The 21046-nt window shown below is 41.4% G+C and overlaps 1 protein-coding gene across 1 annotated transcript in view; it reads left to right on the forward strand.

Moving 5' to 3' along the window:
• The window catches only part of LOC149194393 (phosphatidylinositol 3-kinase, root isoform-like), a 353842-nt gene that overhangs the window by 174051 nt on the left and 158745 nt on the right, over positions 1-21046 (forward strand). Inside the window, exon 11 of the mRNA XM_089405076.1 lies at positions 13665-13786. Coding sequence (XP_089261202.1) covers positions 13665-13786 — 122 coding nt within the window. The remainder of the gene's footprint in view (positions 1-13664; positions 13787-21046) is intronic.

Consider the following 21046-nt stretch of genomic DNA (forward strand, 5'->3'; position numbering starts at 1 on the left):
ACCTACATATCATCAAAATCATTGCCTATCTTGGGATCTTTGTCATTAATATCACCCTCTAAGCATTAACATAAGATAAAAAAAAGTAGCATGTCAAGTCAAGATTTTGTTTGAGTGATGGGTACGTTTTTAGTAGGGTCTTGATAGAAGAGTTCGATAACCAATGCCATTAAAATCAAGGTTCATAGAGGGATTGGTTCTCTTGATTAAATACGAGTTCCATACCCTAGTACATAACAAAATCCAATGGAAACATTGCAATGCCCCCAATCCTGAAATCTTGAAACACTAATAAGTCTGTTGGATTTTGAGTGAGATCTAAAATTCTACTTTCTCCATATGAAATGCGGTCGGAACCACTCTCAAACATCTTGAGTCATTTCATGATAATGTTAAAAATTTCATGGTAATGCTAAAATTTTCATGGTAATAATTTAACATTACCATGTATTGCATATCAATACTAGCGCCATAGGTTTGAACATTATGCTGCCCTACTAAAAGTTTATTTATTTATTTAATTTTTATTTTGGAACATGTTTGGCAAAAGAAATTAAAAAAAAAGCTAGGGAGCGAGTTTTTTTTAGGGAGCGTGCTCACAGGGTCACTCCCAATGTGCTCCCGAAGGGAGAGTGCACTTTGAGAGTGGATTCAAGGGAGGGGGGGTACACTCCCTCACAACCATGCGTCAATCTAGGAACATGAGACTAACCATCTACTCAAGGCAATGATAAGGTTATGGAAGTTTACTAATGCCTGTAGGTTTTGGTGTAATGTCAAACCTCAACATGGTATTAGAGACTTGGCCCAAGTTCATTTCCTCTGAGTTACGTAGGAGGTGGGTTGTTGGACTAGCCGCCAGATCTCTGAGAATCAATCACGTGGACCAACCACTTGTTGAAGTTTTTAAGTTTACTTAGTTAGAAACCCTCCATGCACTCTATCCGATTTATTCCTACCTACTTGTTATTTTTCCTTAACAAGTTATTTACAATGTAAATACTGAAAATGAACACCAATGCATGCTCAAAATATTACAAATCAGCAACTAAAAGAAACAAGAACAAACACACCATATGAAACCATTGTTTTTGGACTAATGTCCCCGGAAAAAACCAATGTGGGAAAAACGTTGCACCTATCTGAGAGTTTTTTTATTAAGAAATATCAGAGTACATTTTGGGTGCCGAAACTGGCCTACCCAATAGAGAATTTCCTTGGCAGTAAGACCTCTTAGTTTCTGACAAATCTACTGGCTGAAACCCTGGATAATTCTTCCGGCAGCTACCAAACACCAATCTGTCCCAGAAACCCCAGCGTCTGCCCAATCTGGACTACGTCAGCCTCACCTAGCCCAGCGCTGGCCTTGCGTTAGCCCTAGGTGGCCCTGCGTTAGCTCTTTGAGCCTTTGCGTCAGCTAGCTAGCCCCTCTAGTGCTCTGCGCAACACTTAGTTGCCTCTGCGTGGCCTTGCGTGAGCACTGGCTGCTCTTGCATCTTTCTCTTTGGCTGCCCCGCTGCTATCCCGACACTATCTCTGCCTCTCTGTCTCTCTGTACTCAATGCCGCTCAGCTACTCTCCTGATCACTGATTCTATCTCTCTTAGCAAACCCCACTCTAGAGAATAGAATGACTGATCACTCTGGTGTATTCTTCAAGTGACCCTCAAGCCTCCTCTTATACTTTTCATGTTGACATCTCAATGGCCGAGATTAAGTCCCTTATCAACGGCTAAGATTAGATCTGGCTTGATCCATGTCTTTTGGACCACTCTAACATATTCATATTAATACACATTAATATTTTATTTTCCCTAGGTTTTGACTTAGGGACTCCATTAAAAAAATTAAATATTTTAATATCTCCTGATCTATTTAGAATCTATCCAAACCCTTTCTGGGTATTGGAGATCTCATGTGCCCCAACTTCTCCACCAAATTTCGTGGCTAGAGCACATCCGATGCTACCCCAAATCAACATTACCTCTTAGCGAGGACTGTGCTCTAGCAATACTCCTCAATGACTACTACTCTGATCATTCAGCATCAATAGCTGTGCTGATGCTAGGCCCTCCTTCCCAACATCCTCTGCATTGCTACCTCCTGTACTATTGCCCATGGTTCTGCCACTGCCACTGCTGCATCTGTACGACAACTCCCTCTGCATCCATGCTGCTGCTGGTCCTTTCTCCCAGCACTGCATTCGCACCGCACCTCCTCCCATCATGTTGCATCGTGCCGCCCACTGCTACACTGAAACTCAGTTACTAAGAAGTAACTGATCTCCCAACTGACCTCTCTGTTGGGCTAGAGACACCCATTGATGCTGAAGCTCCCTCTGCCGCTAACAAGTGCTCCCTCTCTGACCTCTGCGTTGCTTCAAAATCTCTCTTGCATTTCGCACTGTTGCACACCTCTCTGTGTCGTCTTGCATTGGTGCAACACTCCTGTGCCTCTTGCACTGTTGCAGCCTACTAGCCTCGTGCTGTCTCGGGACAAGTTATGGTATGTTCTATGCTTATAACAGTTTACTTATTTTTCTTATTATATTCCACAGATTAGCAATCACATGTACATAAAGTGCAGATAGAACATTAAACGATTGACAGAAAACAAGCCAAGACAAGAGACACAAGATGTGGCGGCTAGCCAGCGACAAACCCCACAATGTGTGGGGAAACCCTTTGATTAAATCTTCTTTTATCTTCAATAATTCAGCAGAGTGAAATAGTACAATAAATCTTATTCATATCAGCAGTAGCAAACCCTAGATCAGCAGCATCAACATTAGCGGCTTCGTCATCAAACTAGGGCAGACGATATCCCACAAATCGACTGTCGGATCGGCTTGATTCCACCACCGAAAGTTGTGACTCTCAGAGGAGGTTCAGATGAACCTACAATGCAATTTAGATGAGATCTTCTAGTCCACGCAGGTCAAACTCTATTCTGCAATTGCAGCTTCAGTTTGGCAGCTTCTGGCTTCAAACTAGGGCAGTCGATATCTTGCAAACCGTCTGTCGGATTGACTTGATTCCACCACCAAAAGTTGCAGCTTTCAAAGGAGGTTCAAATGAACCTACAATGCAGTTTAGATGAGGAGATCTTCTAGTCCACGCAGGTCAATCTTTACTTCTGCAGTTGCAGCTTCTGTTTCAGCAGCTTCCGGCTTCACATGTGTGAGGGAGAGACCCTTTTCTGCGCAGTAGAGAAGAGATTATTTTCTGTGCAGTGGAGAGAGAGAGATGTGATGAGATGAGTGATTCCAAATGAGGAAAAGTCCTCCTGTATTTATACACAACGTTGGTGCTTGAATAGATGCGACTGTTGGGCTTCTGAGCCTACATGAGTTGTAGGTCGGCTTGATAATAATTCCATAATCAAAATAAATTCATATCTCCATGAATACTTATCAGAATCAGATGATCTTTATATCAATCCTACACCTCTCGACGAGAGGAATGTAATAAAAATATTATTAGCCATGAATAAGATGACCCACATGAAATTTTTCCCTAGTTCCCAATTTTAACACTCCCTCTCAACTAGGGAGAACTTCATCTGCAACCTGTCTATCGGTCATTACTATTCATCCATCAAATGCACTGCCTTGTACAGCGTAACCCTTGCCCTGCTCTATTCTGCCTATTCTGCTTTGTCTTGTTCTGCCCTGTACTGATCTGTACGACTCTGCTTTGTTATGCGTTGCTATGCTTTGTTCTGTTCTGCTCTGCTTTTGTCCGAATTATGAAGAAGAAGAAATGATCGAGGATGTATCATATTGACTCAAAGTCAGTCTCAGAGTATGTACCACTGGTCCCAGACCAGTCTCAACCAACCCGAAGTCAGCGTCATAGTGAGTACAACTCCACTGGTCCCAGACCAGTATCATCCTCCACTAACTCAAAGTCAGTTTCAGAGTGAGTACCACTGGTCCCAGACCAGTCTCAACCGACCCAAAGTCAGCGTCATAGTAAGTACCACTCCTACCATTGGTCCTAGACCAGTATTGCAGTCTCAGAGAGTGTACCACTGGTCCCAGACCAGTCTCAACCGACCCAAAGTCAGCGTCATAGTATGTACCACTCTCACTGGTCCCAGACCAGTACTGAGCTAACACAAAGTCAGTCTTAGAGTATGTACTGGTCCCAGACTAGTCTCAACTGACCCGAAGTCAGTGTCATAGTATGGTACAACTCCTACCACTGGCCCCAGACCAGTATCATTGATCCCAGATCAATGGAGGTCATCCTAGCGTAGGGAGTATAGTAGATACAACGATGCGTCCATCGGTACTACTATGGTCCCTAACTTCATTTCCCTGCTCATTGATGAGATGAGAGGTACTTCCCATGAGTCCTAGACTGCATGGGTAGGATGCCTCGACAGGAGAACTAATCAATCCTGTCCTCATAGGAGAACGCATCAATCCTGCTACAATCACCATGGAGAACACATCAATCCAGGCCGCCATGGAGAACACATCAATCCAGGCCTCACAGGTGAACACATCAATCCTGCTACAATTGCCATGGAGAACACATCAATCCAGGCCTCACAGGAGAACACATCAATCCTGCTACAATCACCATGGAGAACACATCAATCCAGGCCTCACATGGGAACACATCAATCTTGCTACAATGTCGCCACGGGGTGTACATGTAAACCACCAGGGGATAGTGAATCATCCTGTGGTCATATGCTGCTCCAAGAAGCACCCCGCACCCCCCCTAGAGCTCCCAGAGCTCAATGCATCATACATGACCCTCATCAGAGGGTCTTTGAACAACTCCAAGTTGTTCTCAGAAAATCAGAAATTTTACTTTCCCAAGGGGTTTTGTCAGAATGTCGTCGACCTGTTCATCTGTACCGATATGTTGGAGCCTTATGGCTCCTCGCTGCACCATATCTCGAATATAGTGGTATCTGATATTGATATGCTTGGAGCGATCATGAAATACGGGATTCTTTGACAAACGAATCCCACTTTGGTTGTCATGAAGGATCACGGTGGTATCCAATGTAAATCCAAATAGCTCACTGAAGAGCTTTCGCAACCAAACTGCCTCACAGGAGGCCATGCTGGCAGCAATATACTCTGCTTCGGCAGTGCTCAAGGCAATCGACTTTTGCTTCCTGCTCATCCAGGATATCAAAGTCGATCCAAAGGAGAAACATCACCCGGAAGTGCTCTTACGGTCCTCCACATTGCCTGCCCAATCAGCATCTGTGTATGCAAATAGTCTCACATCTTTGATAGTGTATCTTAACCCATAAGTGATAGTGCCACGAAGATATCTCAACAGATTCTTGGCACCAATCCAATGTATGTGGTGGGGTTCAAACATATGTTGACTCAACGTGTTGACTGCGAAGCATATATCTGGATGGGAGTTCACTAAGAACATTAATGCTCCGACAAGTTGTCGATACTCGGTAGCATTTCGTAAAACAGGTCCAGCAGCACCACCGCTTAACTTCTTGAAGTCAAGCTCCACCAAGGTAGTTACAGGCTTGCAGTCCACCATACCAAATCTTTCCAGTATCTTCACCACATATTTTCCTTGAGATAGGAAAGTTTCCCTTGGCTTCTGCCACACTTCAAGTCCTAGGAAATAGTGCATCAGTCCTAGGTCCTTCATTTCAAATTCAGAAGCCATCTCCCTCTTACATTTGAGAATGGGAGGGTCTGCACCTGTTAGAAAGAGGTCATCCACATACAATACTAGTATGAGAGGTTTATCATCTTCAACCTTAAAGTAAAGGTTAGGATCGACTTCACTCCTAGTGAATCCCAGCTTCATCAAGTAGCTGTCGATCCTCTCATACCATGCTCGAGGTGCTTGCTTCAGCCCATAGAGAGCCTTCAACCTGCATACATGAGATTTTCGATCATAAATCTCAAATCCTTCAGGTTGCTCCACGTAGACCTCTTCTTTGATCGAGCCGTGCAAGAACGCGGTCTTGACATCCATCTGATGTAGGTTCCATCCTTGTGAAGCGGCAAGGGCTATGATTGAGCGGATGGTCGTATATCTGGCAACAGGTGCAAATATCTCATCATAGTCTATACCTTCCTTCTGGGAGAAACCACGAGCAACAAAACGAGCCTTATACTTTTCCGTACTTCCATCTGCTGCATGCTTTATCTTGTAAAGCCATTTGGAAGTAACAACTGTCTTGTCCTGGGGTCTGGGAACTATTTCTCAAACATCATTCTTCATAATAGACTCATATTCTTCGGTGATAGCATCCTTCCATCCTTGATGCTTGACGACATCTGAGAATGATGAAGGCTCATTTTGTATGATCGTGCTCATGATGGTTAGGGATCCCTGATACCTATTAGGTTTCTTACTTTCACGAAAGGTTCCTCGGGGTGCAGCATGTCCTTCAGCATCATCAAGTAGCCCCCTAAGCCATGAAGGTCTCTTCCTAGAAGAGGAAGGCTCATGTGGAGGAGGATCAATCAGATCCATGGGTTCTTCTACATCAGGCATTGATTCATCATCCTTTTCTTTTGGCTCCCTGGTGTCGGCTTCTTGAGAGATCCTCAAAGTTGGAAGATTGTTCACCTTGCTGAGAGCCATGTCTTCGTCAAAGGTGACTTCATGACTAATTACAACTTCCCTTTGACCGGCTACATAGATTCTATAGCCTTTAGTATTTTCACCATAGCCCACGAAAATTCCCTTCTTTCTAGATGCACTCAATTTATTTCTTTTCTCTTTCGGCACGTGAAAATATTCAGGGCTTTCAAAAATTCTAAAATGAGAAACATCAGGTTTCTTACCAGTGAACTTTTCTTCAGGAGTCTTGGAACCCAATGCTTGATGAGGGCATCGATTTTGTACATATACGACAGTGTTTGTAGCTTCAGCCCATAGAAACTTCGGAAGTCTTTGATCATGTAACATGGCCCAGACAACTTCCATAATCGTGCGGTTCTTCCTTTTGGCCACACCATTCCGTTCAGGAGTATATGGTGTAGTAGTCTCCCTCTTGATGCCAGCCTGTTTACAAAAATCATGGAACTCATTAGATTCATATTCAGTCCCATTATCAGTTCTTAAGATCTTGATCTTCTTTTTGATTTGATTCTCGATCAGGGCTTTGAAGAGTCGAAACCAAGAGAACACTTCATCCTTCTTTTTCAAGAAGTGTATCCAAGTCTTTTGAGAATAGTCATCTGTAAAAGTAAGATAATATGAATATCCTCCCAAGGAGTTCACAGGCATCATACTAGATATGTCTGAGTGAACTAGTTGTAATATATTAGAGGTCTTGCTTTGACTGGAAGGAAATGGTCTCCTTTTGAGCTTTCCTTCGGCACATCCCGGACATATGCCTTCTTTCTCTACTTGGAATTCGGGCATCCTTGTTACCATCTGTCTTACATCGGGTATAGCTTTGTAATGAAGGTGGGCAAACCTCCGATGCCAAAGTTCGGACTGAAGAGTTGTGTCACAAGACATGACACCTAGTGGACTTCCACCGACCTGATATAAAGAATCAACTCGAAACCCAAGAGTGAAAGCATTTTTAACATTATTTTTCCATATACGTACCTTGCCATCGTTGAAGGTTACCTTGTAGCCTTTGTCTTCCATTGCCGAGATGGATACCAGGTTCTTTTTGAGATCAGGTACATATAATACATCTTGTAAGTGAATCGTATTACCTTGATTCAATTTGAGAGAAACATTGCCTACACCTTTCATGGGGCATTTCATGTCATCTCCAAGGACAATTTCCAGGTTAGTTTCTTTCTCTACCAGATTATGGAGTACTTCTTTGTAACCAGTGAAGTGTCTTGAGGCACCACTATCAATGAGCCAAATTCCCATTGAGTCCGAAGGAGCGGAGGTAGATAGAGCAGCTGGTAGATAATATTTAGCTTGCTTATTGTTAACAGTGTTAGATTCATACCTGGAATTTCTAGCCTTCTTGAATGGTTGCCCTCTTCCTTGATTTCCAGCATTCCTTTTACCTTTGCTATTGAATTTTCCATTCTTTCGATTACCATGAGAGGGATTTTGATCATCGTCACGGTGAGAGTCCTTTCTATCAAGACATTCCCTTGCATAGTGACCTGCTTTATTGCAAATGTAACATTGTTCTTTTCTTCCAACCTTAGGTCTAGCCTTTCTTTTCGATTTAGACCCATAATTATTTCTTTTCTTAGCATGAGAAGAAAAAGCAGCAGGAGGACCTTTAGGCAAGGGTATTTATTGCTCTTCTACCCTTGTTTATTCTTGAATGCATCTAGCCATTAATTCCTTGAAACCAACAATTACATTATTGTTCAGAAGAGTAATCTTGAACACGTACCATTCGGATGGTAATCCTCCAAGAGTTGTGAGTGCCACTTCTCTGTCAGCAATAGTCTCCCCAATAGATAGGAGATCATTCTTGATCTCGGTGATTTTTAAGAAGTATGCTTGCATACTCTCATTTTTAAACTTCTTGATTTCCCTCAGCTTATTTCTAAGAAACAAAACTTGATTTGGATCATTAACTTTAAATAAACTCACCAGTCTATTGTAGATTTCCTTGGAGGTGTCTAGTTTAGAGATGTAGGCCACCAAGCGCTTGTCGATAGAGTCCTGGATGATCTTCTTCGCTTTAACTTCTCCATTCTTCCATTTGTTCCTAGCAGCAGGAGGTGCATTTGATGGAGGCTCAACAATATTGCCTCTTACATGATCCAACACTCCTTAATCCTCAAGGGTTAGATCGATAGACATCTTCCATTCGTGATAGTCAGCTTTCTCACAGAGCTTGTCTTCGGCAGGAAAGAATGTTGAGGACCCCATCGTTCTTTTAGGATAGCCTTGCCAATCTTCTCTTCGGTGATTGCTCTTGCTCTTGCTCGGGCTTTGTCTTCACCTTAACTCTGATACCATGTTAAGTTATGGTATGTTCTATGCTTATAACAGTTTCCTTCTTTTTCTTATTATATTCCACAGATTAGCAATCACATGTACATAAAGTAAAGTGTAGATAGAACATTAAACAATCGACAAAAAACAAGCCAAGACAAGGGACACAAGATGTGGTGGCTAGCCAGGGACAAACCCCACAATGTGTGGGGAAACCCTTTGATCAAATCTTCTTTTATCTTCAATAATTCAACAGAGAGAAATAGTACAGTAAATCTGATTCATATCAGCAGTAGCAAACCCTAGACCAGCAACATCAACATTAGCGACTTCATCATCAAACTAGGGCAGACGATATCTCATAAACCGACCGTCGGATCGGCTTGATTCCACCACCAAAAGTTGCGACTTTCAGAGGAGATTCAGATGAACCTACAACACAGTTTAGATGAGGAGATCTTCTAGTCCACATAGGTCAAACTTTACTTCTGCAGTTGCAGCTTCAGTTTCAGCAGCTTCCGGCTGCAAACTAGGGCAGTGGATATCTTGCAAACCGTCCGTCGGATTGACTTGATTCCACCACCAAAAGTTGCAACTTTCAAAGGAGGTTCAGATGAACCTACATCGCAGTTTAGATGAGGAGATCTTCTAGTCCACGCAGGTCAATCTTTACTTCTGCAGTTGCAGCTTCAGTTTCAGCAGTTTCCGGCTTCACGTGTGAGGGAGAGACCCTTTTCTACGCAGTAGAGAAGAGACTCTTTTCTGCACAATAAAGAGAGAGAGAGATGTGATGAGATGAGTGATTCCAAATGAGGAAAAGTCCTCCTGTATTTATACACAACGTTGGTGCTTGAATAGATGCGACTGAGGAAAAGTCCTCCTGTATTTATACACAACGTTGGTGCTTGAATAGATGCGACTGTTGGGCTTCTGAGCCTACATGAGCTGTAGGTCGACTTGATAATAATTCCATAATCAAAATAAATTCATATCTCCATGAATACTTATCAGAATCAGACGATATTTATATCAATCCTACACCTCTCGACGAGAGGAATGTAATAAAAACATTATAAGCCATGAATAAGATGACCCACATTAAGTTTTTCCCTAGTTGCCAATTTTAACACCAACTGACCTCTCTGTTGGGCTAGAGACACTCACTGATGTTGAAGCTCCCTCTGCCGCTGACAAGTGCTCCCTCTCTGACCTCTGCGTTGCTACAACAACTCTCCTGCATCTCGCACCTTTGCACAGCTCTCTGTGTCGTCTTGTACTGGTGCAACACTCCTGTGCCTCTCGCACTGCTGCAGCTTGCTAGCCTCGTGCTGTCTTAGGACTCCTGCATTGTAGCTCTTTCTGCTGCCCCATACGCATCTGTCTCTACCCACCCAGCCAGTCCTGCTACTCCTCATTGGGGTTCCCGTAGCAAGGTCTAATCCAAGAGGTTGGGTACCTCAAGGATCCTGCCCCTCATCGATCGTAGTCCTCCTGACCATAGCTCGATGTCTCCCCACTTCCGCTCAAGTGGCGTGTGTGCACTCATGGCACAACCATCGTCTATCAAAACTTCCTTCTCTGCCTATGCTGGCGCTGCCTTAGTCTTGGAAGACTCTCCCTTACTTTTCTTGCTTGGACACTGGGTCGCATAATGACCCAACTCCCCCCAATGGAAGCACTTGATCTTGGAGAGATCTTTCTTCTACCTCCTCCTTTCCCTCAGATGCTAGGGCCACATCCTCCTCCTCCTGCTTGACCTTGATCCCTTTGTTGCTGCTACCTGTCTTCGACTGCCGTCTGATCTCTTCCTGGTGAAGAGCTGCCCACATGTCATCCCAAGGTGGGAGAGTCCCTTTGCCCAGGATACTCTGGACAAACACTTCCCAATCTTGTGAGATAGCATTCAGGGCTGTCCTCACCATAAGCTCCTGATCCAGTGTCGCTCCTGTAGCAGTCAATTGGTCTCGGATCTCATTCAGTCCTCTGAGGAAGGTGTCAATCGATTGACCCTTCTTCATTTGATACGACCTCATCTGATTCTCGAGTAGTGTTCTTCTTTACACAGAAGTATGCTGATATAGCTTCTTGAGAGCCTCCCACATCTCAAATGCCGTTTCCTTCTCGGATATATGTGGTATTACATGATCCTTGACCCCGTCAAGGATAATGCTCTTGGCCCTCGCCATCGCCTCCTCGTACTTGTCATTATCACTTGGGTCGACTGGGACAGCTATTACCTTCAGGGAGAAGTTCTTGACATAATTCCTGTCAAGCACTGATAAGATTTTTGCCTTCCAGACTTCAAAGTTCGATGCTCCGTCCAGTCTATCCTGGTCTCTTACCCCGTGTAGTGCCATGATGCTCCTCTACTTCCCTCTTGGAAGTTCTTTGTTTGACTTGTCTGAGTCTCTACTTCTCGTCTGGAAGTTCTCTTATAGACTCTCTCTGAGTCCTGATTTCCCTCCTGGAAATCCTTCTGCCGCTTGTCGAGATGCCCCCTACTCTGATCGTCTTGTGCAACTGTATTGCTGATTCGAGTTTCTCAACTAGAAACCTGCGGTAACAACTCCTTTGGCCCTGCTCTGTCAGGTACTGTTCTGACTACGGTACCTCACTAGCTCCACTCTGCAATATTCCTGCAGCTTTCTAGACCCCAACAACTGCCTCTCTATGAATTGCATCAGCTCCTCTCTACCTCACGCTGGCCTTGCGTCACCCCAGATGGGTCTGCGTCAGCCCTGGGATACCCTGCGTCAACTCTCTGGCACTCTGCGTCAGCAACGCTGGCCTCTTTGAGGCTCTGCGCAGCTCTCGAATTCCTTTGCCTGGCCCTGGCTGGCTCTGCGTCACACTCCTTGGCTATTGCGCTCCTAGAAACAACTTCTGTCACCTTGGGACAACTGTTCTCTGCAGCTATTGCTCCGCTCGGCTGATGTCTTTTAGCCCTCCTGTGATTTGCAACCACACTCTAATACCATGTTGAAGTTTCTAAGTTTACTTAGCTAGAAACCCTCCATCTGATTTATTCCTACCTACTTGTTATTTTTCCTTAACAAATTATTTACAATGTAAATACTGAAAATAAACACTAGTGCATGCTCAACATATTACAGATCAACAACTAAAAGAAACAAGAACAAACACACCATATGACACCATTGTTTTTGGACTAATGTACTCGGAAAAACGTAATGTGGGAAAACCGGTGCAACTATCTGAGGGTTTTCTTATTAAGCAATATTAGAGTAAAATCTGGGTGCTGAAACTGGCCTACCCAACTGAGAATTTCCTAGGCAGTAATACCTCTCAGTTTCTGACAAATCTACTGGCTGAAATCTCGGATAATTCTTCCGACAGCTACTCAACACCAATCTACCCCAAAAACCCCAGCATTTGCCCAATCTAGACTGCGTCAGCCTCACCTAGTCCACCCTTGGCCCTGTGTCAGCACCAGGAGGCCCTGCGTCAGCTCTCTGAGCCTCTGCGTCAGTGACGCTGGCCCCTCTGGTGCTCTGCGTAGCACTTAGCTGCCTGTGCATGGCCTGCGTGAGCACTGGCTGCTCCTGCGTCTTTCTCTCTGGTTGCTCCGCTGCTATTCTAACACTATCTCTGATTCTTTGTCTCTCTGTACTCAATGCCCCTCCCCTGCTCTCCCGATCACTGATTCTTTCTCTCTTAGTAAACCCCTCTTTAGAGAATAGAATGATTGATCACTCTGGTGTATTCTCCAAGTGACCCTTAAGCCTTCTCTTATACTTTTCTTGTTGACATCTCAACGACCGAGATTAAGTCCCTAATCAACGGGTAAGATTAGATCTGGCTTGATCCATGTCTTTTGGACCACTCTAACATAGTTTCATATTAATACACATTAATATTTTATTTTCCCTAAGTTTAGATTTAGGGACTCCATTAAAAATATTAATTGTTTTCATATCTCCTGATCTGTTTAGAATCTGCCCAAACCCTTTCTGGGTATTGGAGATCTCATGTGCCCCAATCTTTCCACCAAATTTCGTGGCTAGAGCACATATGATGCTACCCGAAATCAACACCACTACCCTAGGAACATAGGACTAATCACCCACCCCAGGTAATGGCAAGGGTTTTGGAGGTTTACTAATGCTTGTGTGTTTGGTGTAATGGGAAACCCCAAAAAGTATTGAGGGAGTTGGGCTTATCAATCAAATGATTTATAAACTTTGTAGATGGAAAATAGTAATACAAATAAAGTGAATGCTAATTTTTCTTAAAATACATGATTGTAGTGACACTTATTAGTAGATCAATCAAAATTAGTTTGGTAAAAGGATATATTTCTCTAGTGTGCAATCAATTACAGGGAAGCTTTGGTTAGTGTATTTGATATTAAGCTATGAAAATAGGTTTTTGCAATTGATTGTGGAGCGGGACTTGGTAAAAAACTTGTATGTTATCTATGTCATTAATTATAGTCTTTTGGAATTCAACATGAATGGGATAATCTATTATTTTTACTAATAATATCACATCACTGTCACTTTTTTTCTCTTTTTAACATATATCTCTTTATCTGATAAATATTTTTGGCAGATATAAATGTACTCTTTCTTCCTTTTTGTGCAATATTGCTGCTTATGTTACAACGAAAAATGTAACGAGTACATATGACCTGAAAGCATTTAAATGTACTCTTACTCTTGCCCAGTAATGTTTATTGATAATGGCTTTAATTTGTCTTGGTCATGCTCTTTGTCAAATAATTGTGTTCTAACAGAGAATGACCTGTCTTTTTGTGCAGCTGCACATAATATTGATTTGGCTAGCTTCCTTCGTTGGTATGTCATGGTGGAGATCCATGATCCTACATATGCAAAAAGGTTCTACATTACATATGAAATTTTGGAAGACTATATTTTAAAGGTACATTGTTTATTCACATTTTGATATTCTACAAACATGGTCCACATGACCCCTAACAAAACAAAAAATGAAAAAAAAAACACATTGCAGATAAAAGGAATACAAACAAGACAAATATTACAGTTTTTTCAATGAAAGAAAAAATGAAGAACTCTTCAGGTTAAATATTTTCTACAGTTTTGGTGTCTTTCCATCATTTATAAACTCTAGAAGAACTAGGACCTGCATAACTACCACAATTGTTGGCATACAAGAAAGAGATGCATATCTTGGCAAAAATAAACCCGTGACATACCTTGTGGTACTCATGAGAGGCCACGAGCATTCATAAATAAAGGAAGCCATTAGTCCAAAACAAAAAAATATAATATTTATGGACATGAAAATGATGGATACAAAGCACAACATATATGATATCTACAATGGTGTAGGGGTGTGGTCATGGGGAATCATGATGTTTAGCGATTGGGTTAGTTAGGATAATTATTATAGATGTGTAGGTACATCGCATACCCTCCCATCTCGGAAGACTTCATCGTTGAAACAGGAACAAGTGATGATGCTGGAGTGCAAAACATCTACTAGTAGTCAACAACACAGCATGTTCTTTGTCTAGTGCACAAAATGGTCCCTTAATTATTAATATTGGCAAATACGTCCCTTGAGCAATCAAAATAATGTCATAGATACAATGTGGATTTGAGAAATAATCAGTAGAGGATGATGCAACACTAGCGATGTGATACAGACCTCAGACCTATACTTTATTTGTTAATATAATATCTTAAAGGAAGGCTGATTCGATCCTTTGGAATTTTTCATGGATTTATGAGGAAGTGATCAAAACTTCATTATGTATGTGGTGCTTATGAACTACTATGCTTTTGTAATGGTTTGAACTCCAATGTCATTGCCAAAATTCTTAAAAATAGGTCCATCTCTAAACTGCCCCTTGTCATGCACAATCATTTTTAATACCTTCCTTGGCATACTTTACTTAGCATGTGCTTGTACTTTATCTGATGTAGTTTAAATTTTGGTTAATGTAGCTTTAATGCCTAGGAATTTTTCTCTAGCCTTTTGTAATATTGTGACTAATTTTTAAACTTTTTTCTTTTTTTATAATTTGGGTTCGATTTATAAAGTCTTATATAATAATTATATATATGTTCTTATTAAGAATAGAATATTCTTAATCTATTTTCCAATTGTTCTTTCGGGTTACTTGGCTAATAGTATATTGTTAATAATTTCTAGTCATGATTGTTCATTTTTCACGTATTCTATGTTGTTATAATCACTTAAAACAATATAGCATTCAATTTCATTCATCCCAATAACAATTAAGCAATTATAGATAGAACAATAAACAGTAGTCCACAATAGAAGATAGCCAAGCACCTGAGATGCCTCACCAAAGGAATGTGGCCATACCATATTTCATAGGGAGTCTTGTTTTTGATAGCATTAGATGGACACCTATTCTTTATATACACAACACATAGAACTACATCAACCTAAAACATCAGTTTAACATTCTTGAAAAACATCATGGAATGTACCATATTTAAGATTGTCCTATCCATTCTTTCAGCTACTCCGTTCTGTTTGGGATTATAAGGCACGATTGTTTGATGTTTGATCCCATGTTGGCGAACATAGTTTTCAAATTCATTTGATGTATATTCTTTTCCATTATCAATACAAATAGATCCAATATGTGATTGTGCATAATTTTCAATCCATGCATGAAAGTTCTTGAATGTTTCAAAAGCTTCATATTTGTTCTTCAGTAAATAAACCCAACACATTCTGGTGTAGTCATCCATAAATGTCATCATATATTTATTACCATTTGCAGAAGGAAGATGCATTGGGCCACACAAATCATAATGAATAATTTCAAGTTTTCTATGTTCTCTTGAATGAGAGTCATGAAAAGATTGTATGTCGTGCTTTCCTAAGATACAAGCATCGCATTGCTTAAGTTTCCTAGGAATAGTTGGCAAACCAGTAACACAATTTTTATTCAACAAACGAAGGCTGTCATAGTTTAAGTGTCCAAATCTAGCATGCCATAAGAGATTTGATGGAAATGTACCTTCATCATAATGAGAACTATATGAAAAGTTCTGTGCACGAGTAAAGGTTCCTTGCAGCGTCAAAAGTCTTTTTTCTTTGATCCCAATCATGTCAAGTGAGTGATTTGATGCTTTTTTGACTCAACCTTGCCATCAAATATATAAATGGACTGTCCTTGCTGGTGGATGTGGACCGAAGACAACAGGTTTCTCCTCAGCTCCGGGAGGTATAAAACATCATGTAGAAGAAAGTCTGGAAGACCAGGTAGTTTGAATCTGATGGTGCCAAGCCCTGATGGCTTGAGTTTTGACTTGTCTGCAAAGTATATTGCTCCATCAACATTATCAGTGAATTCTTCAAAGAAATCTCTTTTGAAAGTCATGTGGCAAGTTGCTCCTGAATCAAACAACCAAGCATCTTTCCATGAAGCAAGTGAAGCATTGAATAAGTCTTCAGTTACTCCAATGTTGCAATGTGCCACAACATAATGAGCGGACTCAAGTGCTTTTCCTTTCCCTTTGTCAGTTGTTTTACCTTTTCCTTCATTTCTTTCCTGCTCAATTTTGTCCCAAGGAAGCTTACATGTGGATGCATCATGTCCATCTCTATTGCATCGTATGCAATGAAGATCAAACCTTTCTCCTTGGAAATGTCTACCCCCTTGCCTCTAAAATTCTTCCTTCCTCTTCCTCTTTGGCCACCTCTTCCTCTAGAAGAATCTTGTCCCTGATTCTTCTCTTTCTATGCAAGGCACACAACTTCTTTAGTAGACCGAGGAGTTGTCTTCTTCCCAAAGGCCTTCTCTCTTTCGGCAAACTTCTTCCCAGGGAGCCTAATCTCCGTAAGGTTGCCACTTGCTTGCAATGACTCAAGATAATGTGGATAGGTGGGATATAGTGCCTTGACATAAGCTATGAGAGGAATATTGTTTTCAACACCAGTGGCTTTTATGTCATGCATAATGGATCTTACTTTTGATGCTAAGGCAAGAGGGTCATCATTTTTCAATTCAAGATGAACAACTTAATCATCAATTGAACAACTTCAAGTTCAGAGTGTGAGTCATACAATTCCTTCAACTTTCTTAAGGCTTCAAAGGCATTTGAAAATGGCGAAATATGTCGACTCACCTCTTCATTTACTGATGCTGCAATCAAGGCATGAGCTTTGTGGTGCTTATTTTCCCAAATGGCAAGCTCCTTATCTTAAGTGGGCTTTTCTAGTGCATGGTCTCCTTCTCCATCCCAAACCCCCTTTCCACAACTCATTAAAAATGAGGGTGTGTTTTCTCTCCCTAGACCACTCATGGTAGTTCTCTTTGCCAATGAGAACTACTCCCTCTATAGAGATAAGTCAATGCATTATAAAATTTTAACTAGGCCCAAAACACTTGCAATAAATTAATGTCTCTCCCATTAATTAATTTGCATATAATTATGTCTTCAAATGCAAGCTCTCATATACTATCATATATCATATGGCATATAATACCTTACCACTCACACCTCCTTTAAAAAAAACTCACCTCCTTTAATATACCACTCACACCACCATATAATGTATTATATACATGGGATACTCATTAACTCCACTCATACATTTATGGTCTTCAAAAAGGGGACATAAAGCATTTTAATATTATAACACTTCACTTATGACCATACGTCCTCTTTCCAACATACATGTGAGAGCACCAAACAAAGCATGCATAAATATAACCAAAACAAATTTGACTTATGCAAGCCCACCATAAGGTATATATAGGTCTTAAAAACTAGAGACTTGTTAAGTTTAGGTATGTTCTATGCTAGAGCAATTTATTTAAATTTTCACAGTTAGCTATCACATCATCATTAAGATAAACTGCATATAGAACATAAATATAAAACGCAGAAGACAAGCCAAGACAAGTGGACACAAGATATGGCGCAAGCCAGGGACAAACCCCACAATGTGTGGGGAAACCCTTTGATCAAATCTTCTTTTATCTTCAAAGTTCAGCAGAGAAAGAGAGAGAGAGAGATAATACATTTACAACAGAAGTCAACACTTTGACTTATCTGGATCTGAGCATAGTTTATTTCCTATAACAATGAGATCAGTTGAAGACATTCTGCTTCAACTGAAACTCCCAGGTGACGACTTCACCTATCCATTTCGTTCATCTGCTGCACCTTACCGTGTAGCACCATCATGCTGCATCATGCATCTTCATGCTGCTCATGATCATTGTGCTGCCCATACATCGCATTTTCCATGACTTCATACTTCATGCGGCCCATGTGTCATGCTGCTTCATGATTTCATCATACAACCCATACTTGTGATTACTAACCATGACAAGTGTATATATAATCATAACTGCCCAGCGTATATACATGTCCAGCGTATATATATAACTTATGTACTGTAGCGTATATTGTCCAACGATTACTGCCCATCGTATGTACAATCCAATGTATATATAAAGACCATACATATCAAGACCACATACATATTAAGACCCTATATACGGCTGGAGCAAGATCATACATATCGAGACCATATATACTTCTGTAGTGAGATCATACATATTAAGACCATATATACTGCTGGAGCAAGATCATACATATCGAGACCCTGTCATATAACGCTGATGCCATACATCTTTGTATCAATTTTCACACCAGAGCAATATCATATACCATCACAGTATTGCGATCATATGCCATTGAGGGATGTAATCATATGCCATTATAACCAGGGATATCATGCGAATGTCATACAATATCAGAGAGACGAATGCGAGACCATATATCAATGCGACTGTATAAAACCTCTGCGGCCTCGGCGAATATACAAGAGACATTTGCATACTCTGTGAGTATATATAAGAGTCTTTGGCATCCTTTGCATGTATATATATAACCCCTGCGATGTGTATAGGACCTTTGTGACTTATATAACATTGTGTAAAACCTTCGCGGCTAATATAACTCCTCTTCGATGCATACAAGACTTCTGCGATTTGAATTGATGCCATAACATGATGTGTGAACTCAAAAATGCGAGGTCATTATCCATAGATGCGAAAGTCCTGTAGCAAGCTAATCCATAGATGCAAGAGTCCTGAAGTGTTAATTTTGCTTCATTACGCTGGCTTCATAATTGCGTATAGATCCTCATTATATGAGTGTGTTGAATGCCTACGTGTAGAGTATAGGGCATGCTGTGCGTGTAACATGTTTGCTGCGTTGTGTGCCTGCGTGTAGTAGGGCTAGCTGTACATGTAAAATGTTTACTGCGTATATAGCTAGGGCATCATCCACGCATAAGCTATGGCATCATCCAATGTATCTTCTTGTGTGTCTCTCCTTCACCAAAAACCCAAGACGCGGTGAGGAGAAGATCACATGAAGAGTGTGTGTCTAATGACTCCAAATCAATGTTGCAGGAAGCGCCCTCGGATCCTAGGCCCGAAGCGCGCCCCGTACGGAAGCGCCCAGGAAGCGCCCCCGGAAGCGCGCTTCCAAAATTTTTAGACGCTTCCTGGAAATTTGGAAGCGCTGGCGCTTCCGAAGCGCTGAAGCGCGCTTCGTACGGCGCTTCCCAGACGCTTCCCAGACACTTCCCAGGCGCTTCCCAGACGCTTCCAGAAAAGCTTCCGGAAAAGCATTTAGAAAATCGTTTTTTTTTCAATTTTTTTTAAAATTTTAGGTGAGTTTGCTTGTTGGGGGTGGGTCCACCTTGGGTTAGGGTGACAAATGAAAGCAAAAAAAAATATAAATATAGCAGATGCTCCCTCATCGGGTCCCTTGGTTCCTAGGTTCCATGGTTCAACACCAACAGCAGGGGGTTCTTCTTCATCAGTTTCAGTGCCACGACTTCCAGAGGCACCATCTTCTTCATTGCCACCACGTGGAGGCCCGCCACCACGTTCTATTCGTGGTGGAAGGAGGAGAGATTAGTAGATATATTCACAATCTACTACTTTTTGTCATAGATTACTCATTAGACTTGTAGACTTGTGAATTTGAATTTTGAACCTTTTTCGCTTGGCGGTGACCAAGTGACATATTTTGTAAACATTATTATTTGAATTTTGGACATGACAAATGTTGACAGTTGCTCACTTGCTAGATAAATCATAATATGCTCTATGTTTTATGTTTTATAATATGCTTAAATGTTTTATGTTTTATAATATGCTTAAAAATTTGATGTATGTTTGTAATAGCTAGAATATAGATGATTGTTGTACATACTAGTAACTACAATGGAATCATGGATGCCATATCTATCTTGATTTATGCAAAAATATGCATGTTTTCATGTCTTCTACAATTAATTTGGTATTTGGGATGTTTGTTTTGAGTATAAATGCAAAAAAATATAAAATATATATATATATAGCAGACGCTTCCGCGGACGCTTCGCTTCCTAGATTTTTGGAAAATGACGCTTCCGCGCTTCCGCTTTCGCTTCCGCGCTCCCGCTTCGTGCAACATTGCTCCAAATCCTCTCTTATTTATACTAAAAACGTAAGGTTGAATAGACATGACGTGTGGGCTTCTAGATCCTACATAAGAGCTGGTCGGCTTGATAATAATTATATAAACAAAATAAATTCATATCTCCATAAATACTTATCGGAATTGGATGATCTTTGGATCAATCCTACATCTCTCGACAAGAGGGATCCATTAAAAATATCTGTTGCCATAAATAAGCCGACCCACATGGAGTTTGGCCCTAGTTGCCAATTTAACACTCCCTCTCAATTAAGGAGAACTCCATCCGCTGATCCATATGTCCGACTGTACTATCTCGACCATTAGTGCCTTACACTGCTCTGCCTAGCTTTGCTCAGCGCTGCTGGCTCTGCTCAGCTCTGCTGGCTCTGCTCAGCTCTGCTGGCTCTGCTCTGCTCTGCTGGCTCTGCTCTGCTCAACTTAGCTCTGGTGAACTATGAAGAAGAAGAATTGATCGAGAATGAGTCATATCATTCTCCACTGACCCGAAGTCAGTCTCAGAGCAATCTCAACTGGTCCGAAGTCAGCTTCATAATAAGTACCACTCCTACCACTGGTCCCAGACCAGTATCACAGTCTCAGAGAGTGTACCACTGGTCTCAGACTAGTCTCAACCGACCCGAAGTCAGCGTCATAGTGTGTAATACTCTCACTGGTCCCAGACCAG

This window comes from Pinus tabuliformis, chromosome 2_2, assembly GCF_031772625.1.
Source record: "Pinus tabuliformis cultivar Carrire ecotype Pingquan chromosome 2_2, CPIR1, whole genome shotgun sequence".
NCBI lineage: Eukaryota > Viridiplantae > Streptophyta > Pinopsida > Pinales > Pinaceae > Pinus > Pinus tabuliformis.